This window comes from Typopeltis vanoorti, chromosome 13, assembly GCF_054136105.1.
Source record: "Typopeltis vanoorti isolate ZY-2024b chromosome 13, IOZ_Tvanoo_1.0, whole genome shotgun sequence".
In the NCBI taxonomy this organism is placed as follows: domain Eukaryota; kingdom Metazoa; phylum Arthropoda; class Arachnida; order Uropygi; family Thelyphonidae; genus Typopeltis; species Typopeltis vanoorti.
In genome coordinates this window covers 50,332,859-50,345,186 of record NC_143561.1, presented here as the reverse complement: position 1 = coordinate 50,345,186, position 12,328 = coordinate 50,332,859, and the positions used below count along the sequence as shown (strand labels likewise).

Here is a 12,328-nt window from a genome sequence, read left to right as displayed (position 1 = left end):
AAGAGATTCAGACTTTTTCTTCATCATACAAGAAGTGAGAAACATTTCTAGAATCAGATCACCTATCTTTGCACTAGAAACACAAAATTTACAGTTTCTTGTATAAATTCCTTTATGCTTAATTGTTCTACCCTTCAATTACTAAAATCAGATTGGGCTCTTGAGTTTCAGGATGATGCATAAATGCAAAAGGGAATCTGCATTATCCTGAAACTTAAAAGCTTAAATCTGATTTTAGTAATTGAAGCTTAGAACAATTTAAGCATAAAGGAATTTATAGAATTAATTTTCATTTTTGGGTTTCTACTACTTACATATTTGTCATGGTCATAATTCCTGGTATTCTTTTAATATCTGTTTTAGCTTCTTAGTGTGTACAATTTTGTCCCCTTACAATTGCTATTATTATGATAATTAGCTCTTGCTGGTATAAAACATTCATATCATCTTTCCCTCTGTCATCCTTCATGATTCTTTTCAGCTTTGGATCATTTGCAAACAAATGTAGATGTTATATGTAGAAACAAATGCAGTACTCTGCTGTCACTTTCTTTCCAATTCCTTTTGATCTCTGCATTAAAACTGGAGGTTTATCTTGCAATAATTTATTAAATGCTTTTGAAAAATCAAAATTTAAAGATTTTTATTTTAAATATAAACTTCACTTCTTTTCTAGATTTCATCAGGAGTTTAAATTGCTTACCATCAGTTCCTTATCCTTTGCTATTGGTCTTAGTTCAGCAGAATTATTTACCATGATAAATTTCTTCATGATCTTTCCTAGGTATATGTCCAATCCATCTAAATCTAAATTTTTGTTTTCTGCTTTCAAGGTTGACTTTTTGCTTATTTTCCAAAGGTCTTCGTTACTAATAATTTCTGGCCACCAAATTTGAAGTATGCTCTGCAGACATCAGTTTATGAATGTTTGTAGTTTTCTTTGTATTTCCTTTAAAACCAGCCACGTTTCACATCCATATGAAAAAATTGATTTGATACATGCATTAAATATTTTTAATTTTGTATCTGTGTGAATATTTTTCAATTACCATACTCTTGTTGCTCTTCCATCTTCTTGATGGAAGAGCAACAATCATAGATTCTGTGAATCTTTGATTCACAGAATCTATGATTCTGTGAATCAAAGATTCACAGAATCATAGCTCAGTATTTGCAGTATCTGCTCTGGCTCACTTATCTTCTCCCCCCCGCCATTATTTAAAAATTCAGTACTTGATTTTTTTATTATTATTATTAGAATACCTAAATAAAGAAAATTATAACTATCAAATTGAGTAATTAATAACAAGATTATCACTTGTTTGTGCAGTTTGTCGTATACCACACTTTCATTCTTTTGTGATTACTGGACGTAGATCACTAAAATAATGTTAATGTTGAGATGGACTGCACTGTAATTATGCAGCACTGGGAAAGTTATGAAAGTTTTATTTTTCATAACAATGAAAGGTGAGTAAATATTTAACTGTAATAAATTTAAATGAATATAGAAATTATTCCAGAAAATAACATAACTGGGAAAGTTATGAAAGTTTTATTTTTCATAACAATGAAAGGTGAGTAAATATTTAACTGTAATAAATTTAAATGAATATAGAAATTATTCCAGAAAATAACACACACATTTTTTCTCTTTCACATTGCAGATTTAACTCAAATGAATTTAAACAAGTATGGAAATTATTCCAAAATCACGAAGATATTATTTCCCTTTTTAAATTGGGCAATTTACATTTTAGTTTACATTTCTCTAAAGAGGTAATTTTAAAAAAAATAGCACTAACTTTTCAAAAAAAAAAAAAAAAAAAAAAGTTTTTATTATAATTAAGAAGATTCTATATTATTATTTTTGTTACTACAAGTTAAACAAAAAACAAAAAAGCCTGCCCGTGCTGCTAATATGCTATAGATGTACAACCTTATGTGAGGCATCATCAAATTCCTGACATATATCCTCGGGAGGAGGGGGGTACATTATCTTATAATAGTACTTCATATAAAGTTACATCATTACTAACTTCCTGTCAACAATTTTTCTCCAGATTAGCCTGCTATCTGTCAACATTCCAATATTATTAAATCTTATATTTCTGCCTTCTAAGGCACTTTTTACTGTATCAATCTGCCTACATCTTGGTCTTCCTGTGGGTCTTTTTCCTGGCAAAGAACATTGTTTAACTAATCTTTCCTCTCTCCCATTCTGTTTAAGTGGTCATACCACCTTCATGAATGCTAACAATGTCAAGTTCTTTCTTAACATCCTCGTTTTTCTTAATATGATCTGCCATTGAATTTGAAATTGTTTATAGTTCAAAATTTGCTAATAGTGAATTTAAGGAAAGAAGACTGATCTCTCTTACTCCATTCTCATGAAACCAGTTTGGAACAAATGAAATGGCTGGAAATTATACATTCACAACAGACACTACTGTGGAGCCACTGAACTAATCAAAAATACATTTCCCCTCCACACACACACACACATTTCAGTCATGCCTTGTGTTCATTCACATTCGGACTACTTGTGCCTTTTTTAAATTATACAATCATTTTTAAAAAGAGTATAAAATAAAAATTTAACAAAATACAATCAAATGGATAAAAGAATAAATTGAGACCAGTAGAGTGAAATCATTTGATAGTTTAGAAAAGCGTAATATAAAAGGAGAATAGGATTGTTTTGGGGGGGGGTGAGAGTGACAAAACACAGTGCAATCTTCATTAAAATTATCTAATTGAATACCTCAGCTTTGACATTCTATTCAGTTATATTTTGACCCCAGCCCCAGCAGTTTTTTTTTTTTTTTTTTTTTTTTTTTTTTTTTTTTTTAATATCTGTTACTGATTTTTACTTACTGCATTATCGTTTTGTTTTTTGTGGTCCAGAAATTTTCTGTTAACATATTTTTTATATTTTTTTCTTAATTAAATTATATATTAATATAGTTATTTGAAAGAACTTTGAGGCAATATGACAAGCTCAGGAAGAGAGAAGCATTTTTGGAACAGTTTAGGAAAGAACTGATGTTTCAGGATAATCTTGATGAGCTTGACTCTTCTCGCGAAGTAGTACAACAGTTGGTGGATGAGTATACGGCAGCAACAAAGTCTGATTACCTTATTTGGGGAATGCAACAGGTATGTATGTTCTATAAGGTATAATGAGTTAATAATCATATATTATTTATGAAAATGAAAGTTAATTTGAAATTGTCCTTTGCAAATTGAAAATTTTTGTGCATTGCCTTGAAGCACAAATGAGTTAATTGCGACCTGCTGATTTTGAATATGAATTTAAAATTTTCCATTATCCTTTAAGAATCAAAATTACATTTGTTGACACTATAATAGCATATGAATATGAGAATTTATTTATGATTAAAAAGTCTTACTTGAAATTTTTTGCTTATAACTGGCAACATTGTTATATTTTTATTGAGAACTGACAAAAATTAACAGACACCTGCTGACAAACAAATGTCCCAATATAATTAGTTGCCATGTGCAGATAAGGATTGAGAAAGAAGAAATCTGTTGACATATTTCTTAAAGTACTGGAGGTTGAAGTTGTTGGGAAACACATTGAGTATGCAACTGCAAACTCAAACACAGCTTGAGTTTGCAGTTGCACTGAAAAGGGATGTTAGGTAGCTGCTGCTCTTGTTTTTACAAGCAGGTCCAATAGCAAGTGAAGGAATGATGTTTGCCAATTCACTGGAGCAGTAACCTGTAGAAGCGACACAGAGCCGAAACATTGCATCTCTGAGATAGAAGTTGAAGTGAGTCTCTGAGGGAAAGATCATCTATTAGCTGAATTTTTCTCCTCTGGACAGTATCAAGAAGTTTATGGAGGTTTTAGGTGTGCCATCCCAAATGTGTGAATAGTATTCTAAGGATGGCTGGAGTTGTGATTTATATATGGTTAGTAGCTGAAAGTAGTATCTAGAGCACAATGTTTGAGTGCAGTGTGAGAGATGCCATTGGAACCAGACGACTTTGTGGTGTTCAGGTTGTCTAATATTCTTCTCATGTCTTTTTTTGCTGAAAGACCACAAAGAAGAAAGCTAATAATGTGGGTGTAAAATAGCTTCTGGAGTAGAAAAAGGATGTCTAGGTTTTTAGAAGCTGAGGAAGCTATTGTTGTGATGTGTTTGTGCCAGGAGAGTTTAGAGGTAAATGTCAGTCCAAGGAGAGATAGTTCATCCTGTCTAGTGATATGCATATTACTGAGGATAAGGGAAGGTTAGCTGAGATCTCTTTTGTGAGAGAAAAGACATGACTGCATTTCGGCAGCATAAGGTGACTAGGTTATCCTTGTCCCACTGAAGAATAGTGGCATAAAGATAAATGGTGAGCAAGTCATGTGTATAAGATTTGCTGATGACATAGCCCTTGTAGCAGAAAACAGAAAAACGTTAAAAACAATGCTAGAATTACTAAATAATAACCTTGAAAAATATAAAATGAAAATCAACACAGATAAGACTAAAATCATTGTTAGGCAAAATCCCTATCAATACAGAGCATATAGACATCAGTGGGGAATAAATAAAACAAGTGAAAAGCTTTAAATATTTAGGAAGCCTAATAACAGAAGATGGCAGAACAAGAGAAGACATAAGATCAAGAATAAACAACGCAAAAGCCCAATTCTCTACGATGAAATGCATTTTAACAGGAAACCTCGACCTACAATTGAAAAAAAAATTAGTAAAGACATTGATATGGATTGCACTGTATGGATGTGAAACCTGGATTCTAGGCAGAGCAGATGTAAGAAGATTGGAGGCTTTTGAAATGTGGTGCTGGCGTCACATGAACAAAATAAAATGGACAGAAAAAAAATCAAACCAACAAGTCCTGAGAGAGATAAACGAAACAAGAACTCTAATAAAATTGATCAAAATTAGAAGGGATAGGTGGTTTGGACATATACTTCGACATGATGGACTTGTGAAAAGAATAACTGAAGGCAAAATAGAGGGGAAAAGAAGAAGAGGCAGACCAAGGAAAAGCTTTCTTGACCAAGTCAAAGACAGCATGGGTTTGAGGAGTTACCAGGAGGTTAAGAAGAAAGCCAATGACAGAGCAGAATGGAGGAAATTGCTGCTGAGCTACCAGTCCCAAGACTGATGCAACTGATGATGATGATGACGACTAAAGAATGGTATGGAGATCAGTGTTTTAGCTAGTTTCAGATGATTTTGATGTAAGAGATATCTTGGAACTACATGGTTTGTGAAAGGAGTAGGATGAATGAAAAGTGCTATCATTGGCAAATCTAAGGATAGGATTTTAGTAATTGAAAGTAAGTCATTTATGTATAAGAAAAAGAGGATAGATGAAAGAATGAATCTCTGAGGCACTCCTATATTGGTGGCAAAGCTTGAAGAGAAGGTGTCATCCACCATGACACACACAATGAACAACCAGAGAGAAAGCTGGCTATCTAGTTATAGAGGGTGGCAGGTAGACTGAAGGAAGGCAGTTTGCAAAGCAGTCCTTGATGTCAAACATGATTAAAAGCCCTGGAATTTTGAGAGCAACAGCACATGTTTCTCTGAAACTTTCCATGGCACATGTTCAATGGTGGGTGATATAAGCTAAGATATCATCTGTGGGTCTCAATTGACAGAATCCATACTGGTGGTTACTGATTAACTGGTGGGCTTCTGGGTAATGAGAAGTTGACTATTGATAACTTTCTCCATTATTTTTAAGAGGATTGAGGTAATGGTAGTTGGATGGTAAGCTTTTGTCTGTCTTTTTTGGAATGGATTGGATATATGCTTGCTTCCATGAGATGGAATAGGTGCCAGCTGAGTATAGAAGAATGAAGAAACAATAGAGACAGATGTTAGCTCTGGAGCACAATGTTTGAGTACAGTAGGAGAGATGACTTTGTAGTGTTCGGGTTGTCTAATATTCTTCTCATGTCTTTTTTGTTGAATGACCACAGGAAGCATGAAAGAATAACAGATACTCAGTTGCTGGTATGGAAAGAGGAGAATTGCCTTCGTTGTCTGTGCAGGAGTTAGAGGAAAAGACTGAACCTAGGAGGTCAGCTTTTTCTTTGGGTGCTGTAGCAGTGGTGCTATCTGGATGGTGGGGGGGGGGGATAAGAGGTGGAAGTGCAGGTGAGCAGAAGTTGTGTCCAATTGCTTTGGTGAAGGACTGGAAGGCGTGGCTTCTGTTTGAACAAGAGATGACTTTTTTTTGCTACTGGTTTTTATGAAGTTGAATTTAGATTTGCTGATAGTTGATTTACATTTACTGCTTCCTGCAAAAATAATTTACACAGAAAATTTTGTAATTGTTATGCAAAGTCAGAATAGTTTTCAGAGAATTAATAGGTTTATAATTTTTGTTTTATAGGTCCCAACTGAAAACAAATGAAAAGAGGAAATTTTTCTTCTCTCTTATAGAAATGTAAATGTTGACTGTAAGTAATGGTGTCATATTTGACCAGAGTGAGTTTTGTTGGCATAGTACTGTAATCTCAATAAATATGTCTATTTGTATATAATACTGAAAACAACTTTTTTTTTAAGTTAAATTTAACAGGAGTTTGTTGTTGTGTTTTTGTCATCTCTAAATAGTAATGAATGCCTTATGTATATTTATAAAATATTCTCTGTTTATTAGCAGTCTTTAGTGCCTCAAAATTGTATCTTTTCTCTCCATATATTTGGGCATATTAATTTTGCACAAGTATTCGAGCTTGTGAATATTAAAATATTTTTAAAACTACATTGATACTTGATGCATTATTCAAACTCACTGTCTTTGACTGAATGCATTACTGCATTACAATGGAATCTGGAAGAAGCGGGAATCATATCAGCTATAGAAATGTCACAAAAGATTCCTAATAAACTTGTGTATATAGTTATATAAATTCATATGTTGAGGACATTAATTTTAATAATGAAATATCTGAAAGATTGTTTATATGGTTTTTTGCAATGCATAAGAAAGTTTCATGAGTTATTTTGAGGAATTGTACAAATCATTAAGTATTTACTGCCCTAGTTATTGTAAATCTGTCATAATTCAAATTATATAAAATGGATTATTATTATTATTATAGTAGTAGTAGTTACAGTTATCACTTGTATTCTAATTGATGAGTCTAGTCAAAAATGTTACTATTTCCTTGAACTTTCTGTTGATATTTGAGACAGTGAAATATTTTCAAACTATATGTTTCTATGAAAAGTATTGATCTTTCAAATAATGATTGAAATGTGTGTGTATGTGTTGCATACACATAGTGGCTAATGCTAATACTTTTGTGCATCATGATGCAACTTGTATTCCTGGCTATTTAGCATATGTGCCATATATATCATATGTATCATTTCATGTTTTGATTGACAAGCTCTGTAAATGAGTCTATGTGTTTTGTTATATCTTGTACACCCCTTGTGGGTACATGGCAGGAATTTGATGATGATGATGATGAATTTTCAGTAATTTAAAGTCAGTTCAGTTCACTTGTGCTAAGTGAATAAATTTAGTTTTATGTTTAATAAATCTGTTTGCCTTTGTATGACTGTTCTGCAATGTTTAGAATGCATGATCATATGATTGCTTTCCTTTGTTTTAGTGTATTGCAGGAATGGAAATGTGACGTTTACATTTGTAGAAAATGGTTTTGATAAATATATGAAGCTGTATTAGATTAATCTGAAGAAGTACATACCAGTAAAACTAATATTTGCTCCTTTTTTAATACAATTTATCCAATGAGCCCTTACTAGGAAGTGCAAAATGCATATTAGTTTAGTTTATGAATGTAGCTTAATTATGCGAATTCTATATGTAAATCAGTTAAATTATGAATCTGATTACAAATTATAGCAATCTTAGAAGTGTGTAATTTTATGTTTGGTTATGGAGGACAGCTCTTTTGCAATCTATTAAATGTTTCCCCAAAAGAAAGAAAGAATAAATAACCTCATCTGAGACATCAAGCTACAAATATTCTGTTTTTTATTTATTTAAATGAAATTCATCATTTCTGTAATTGTGTACCTGTTATGCTAATAGTTTCTTATCCTCTTCTTGAAGAATTAATAGTTAATTTTTATTTGTAGTAATGACAGATAAATTCAGGTTGCAATAATGATTATAATCTTGTTATTTTGTTTTTATTCAGATTTTCTAGATGTAGAAATTACCCAACTGAAAAAAACAACTGAGTTTTAATTTTTTTTTTTTTTTAATTCTCTTTTAAACAAAAGAGAATTTTTAGTTTTTTTTTTTTTTTTCTGTTTCAAAAACTGATATATATATATATATATATATATATATATATATATATATATATTAGGCCTGTGTAGCTCAGTGGAAGTGGCACTTGCATCCTCTGTGCTTGGTCGCTTGAAGTCAGACTTAAGTTTAAGTCTAGTCGCCGACTGGAGGAACTTTTTTTCTAAGCCTGTTTTTGACCGATTCCCGGGTTGATCTCTGGCACGGGCAAGCGAGTTTTCCCTCCCGGAAACTCAAGAAAATTGACCGTAGTACCCACATTATTTCAGACAGTAACATATCTTCTTAGGGTTAGGTACCAAGAGATGGCAGCACTTGTTTGCCAGCCTCTTCATCGGTAGCTGCTATAATTAGTGATAGACATGAGCCAGCTATCTCTGATTGGCTACCAGTGGAGATTGAACTGCCCACTCAGTCTCCAAAAGCTAGATAGGGTATAAAGGCCTCGTCCACTCCCTATAAGGGAATAAAAGGTGTTAGCTGATTTATTTATATATATATTTTATACCTCCCCTATAATGCTCACTTACTGTATTTCACTGGCCCAGAGTTTCCCATTCATTCTTAAGTAAATAAATAGTGATAATGATATTTATAATCATACCATCTTGGTTAGAAAATGGATAGTGTCTCTGCCTCACACCAACAGGAGATCGGAAATGATTTAAGAAAAATCGTTTGGCTTTTAGAGAAAGGATCCCAGATTATTTAACCCTTAACCCAACTAAAAAGGTTTCCAACCTTCTGTGTTAACTAATTTTAGGCTGTACCATTTTTGAGCGAAAACCCTTAAAAATGCAGTATCATTGTATTAGTATTAATGGTGATGAGTCCCACTGAGTAAATAGTTGCAATAAGTTGATTGCCAGGATAAAGTGTAGATTGAATAGTCATTTGAAATGAATTATTAGGATAACTGTTAAATGCATTTTATTGTTTACATTTCTTATCATAACACAATTTTATAGTAGCGACTAAGGTTCAATGTAAGATGAAAAGCCAAAAGGGTAGTGACCTCTCCTCATAATGTAAAATAGTACTACATCTCTTAAGAGCTGTGTTTTACATTATGAGAAAATATCAAGAACAGTGAGGAAGCTTGCTTCACCTTTGCAATGAGTTGCCGTGGTGTGGCACTACCAAGTGGTCACTTACGCTTGGATACGCTGACAGTTCGTCGGCATGAAACGTTACAGATCGTAGTGTTCGATCTTAGTTTCGCTTACTGGCTGAAAAAACAATGAGGGATTTTTATCTCCCCTAACTTATAAGGTTCAATGTGTTATTTGTATTGACTATAGAAAATAAGTAATTTAGATTCGTTGAAATACTGAAATATGAGAAGTTTAATGGATATGAGGATTAAATAAGGATGTTTTAATATCCTTGTGAAAGTTGGGCTAAATGGCTAAAATATGCATGTTAGTTTGGAAAATTAATTTTTTTTTTAACTTTATTTCATGTTTTGTTATAGTCAATAAATTAAGTCAGTTCAGTTTTATTTGTACTGAATGAATAAATTTCGTTTTATATGTTGGTAATGTAAGCCTGTTTTCTTTTGTATCAGTACAACTTGTCCAATGCTTGCTTATAAGCATGCTTCCAAATTGCACCATTTGGAAGCATGCTTATATGCTTGCTTATGTCTGTATATGTTCATATAATCAAATTCATTGGGGGGGGGGGTAGCAGAACCAAATGTTATTTTGAGGAGTCATTAAATTTTAGAGCCTGGTAAAAGACAAAAAAGAAATCTGATGCAATAATCTGAGCCTTACAGGTCTTCTACTGACATTCGCATTTTAGTAAGTCTTTGTGCATACCAATTGAACAATTGAATGAATTCTATGTTTCATCATTATTTTTTCTACTGTGTTTGCATAGCACATTATCAGCAAAAGCCTTCTGTTATCAGAGCTCAAAATATTTTTCTTTTGGCTTGATTTGCCAAGTCCAGTATGTGTTTGTACTGTATATCTAATTACTCAAAAAAATTATAGAATGCCTTATTTTACTAGGCTAAACTTAATCTCTCAAAAATAGTGATGCATTTTAAATGTAGACTGTTAATATGATATTAGTTCCTATTATTTTTTATGATGACTGTTTAAAAAATAATTATTAATAATCTTAGATATTGTTCTAAATATGGTAGTAATAACAGAGTTGAAGCAAAATTAATGTAATTTCTTTTAAAGAGAGATTATCTGGTAAGAGATAAGAGAATTTTTCACATGCAAAGGATAAATATAAAATTTTGCTCCATTTGATGACTTTTAGATGAAACTGTTTTTTCATCATGAATGAACTGAAGCAAGAATACACATAAGACTGCCTTATACATCTGAAGTTTTATTTTATACAGATACACAAATACATATAATTACATGATAACTTAGTAAATAAAAAAAAGAGACTAATTAAATAGCTCATTGATATATTGAGATGAGTGTTATAATTCTATGCATGAGCATTCAGCTATTTTCTCGCATGAAAGATGTGCAAGATTTAGGTAGATAAAATATTTAGAATTGATTGTAACACTAATTACATATATCCATCGTGAGATTTTTATTAGCCTTTAATAAAAAAAAAAAAAACTGAACATAAACATTAAGTATCTGTTTTCAACACTAATGTAAGACTATCTCTTCCTAACAGTAAAGTTTCTCCTCCACCTCCAATAAAGTAGGAAGCCTTGAGATAAAGGTGCACTATAACTCACATGGAAGGAGTAGTCACTCAGACTATTCATTCTTAAAGCATATATGTAGAACTTTGATCCCACTGTGTATTTAGATAAAAAAAAAAAAAAAAAAGACGTACTGCAGCTTACTAATTTTAATTCTCAGTAAATGTTACTTTAACATTTTCTGTTAATTTCCTGTGATGCTACTGCATTTCATTTTCTATTATTTTTCTACTATGTACATCCTAAACTAAAATACTTTTAATAATAGTAGCACTCTCAATGCTAGTTAATAAATATGTTGACAAGACAAATCATCACCTTAACATGCCGTTAAATACTTATTTGTGTATATATCATGCATTTACAGTGTTATGTTTATGGAATATAAGGAATTTAAAAGAAATAGTTGGGATGAATGAAATCAGTATAAATTTTTACAGTTAACTTAAAGCAAATTCATGAACCAAATATTATGTTCTATGAGTTAACTAGCCAAGCATCTCCTCTTCATCCTCTGGACATCTTGCTTGTGGACAGCAGTTTGGATATTCACCTGTACCTTCCTCAAGCCAGCACTCTGAAGAGTATCCTACAACTCCACAGCTAAAGAAAATAATGGGCAAAATTAATAGAAAAAGATTACTGTATTATTTTTATTATTATTAACATGCTTAGCATAGTGAATATGTCATCAAAATTAATATATAAGAACAAAATCAAAAATCTGTATCCCTGTGGAAATGTTTCCCATGGAAGAAAGACTGTTCTCAGTTTAATTCTATTCTATGACCAGAGGAACTTTTTAAGCCAGTTCCCAAGTTAGTTGGTCTCTAGTACAGGCAAGTAAGGTGTTTCCCCTCACGGAAGCTCTGACTTTTAATCGCACAACTCAAGAAAATTCACTGTAGAACTGTATTATTTCAGATAACCATTATCCTTATAGTTGTCTGCCACCCTCTCTTCTCTGGATACCAATTAAAAATTATAGTGTTGGACTAGCTATCATTATTTAACTAATGATTATGATTGATCCCTTCCCCCCTCTATCCAGTTTCCAAAAAGTTATCTAGGGCTAAATTGCTTCATCTACTTCCTTTGGGGGAATAAAAGGCATTAATTTAAAAAAATTTTAAAAAAAAGTTATATCTTAATGCCTATGCAGATACAAGAATTCAGGAGCTAAGAACCACATTAAATAACTTGGGGGAGGGGGGGGGGGCTTACTTTGTTTGTCATATCAGATAGAGCAAGGGAAGGAAACTAAGCTGTTACAAAGAACTCAATTTTGATGCTTTTTATGAAGACCTAAAGTATTCTGCAGTACATCAAACCTAAATTGCT

At 32.2% G+C, this 12,328-nt stretch overlaps 2 protein-coding genes across 3 annotated transcripts in view; one reads left to right on the top strand and one right to left on the bottom strand.

Annotated features, from left to right (window-relative positions):
* Positions 1–8,005, top strand: part of LOC150100142 (tubulin gamma-1 chain) — a 78,272-nt gene extending 70,267 nt beyond the window's left edge. For both annotated transcript variants that reach the window (XM_090403277.1, XM_090403278.1), the window contains 2 exons: positions 2,968–3,159; positions 6,397–8,005. In XM_090403277.1, coding sequence (XP_090259403.1) covers positions 2,968–3,159; positions 6,397–6,417 — 213 coding nt within the window. In that variant the 3' untranslated portion in view covers positions 6,418–8,005. The remainder of the gene's footprint in view (positions 1–2,967; positions 3,160–6,396) is intronic.
* Positions 8,006–10,631: 2,626 nt separating this feature from the next.
* The window catches only part of LOC150100141 (toxin-like protein 14), a 36,465-nt gene continuing 34,768 nt past the window's right edge, over positions 10,632–12,328 (bottom strand). Inside the window, exon 3 of the mRNA XM_090403018.1 lies at positions 10,632–11,590. Coding sequence (XP_090259144.1) covers positions 11,476–11,590 — 115 coding nt within the window. The 3' untranslated portion in view covers positions 10,632–11,475. The remainder of the gene's footprint in view (positions 11,591–12,328) is intronic.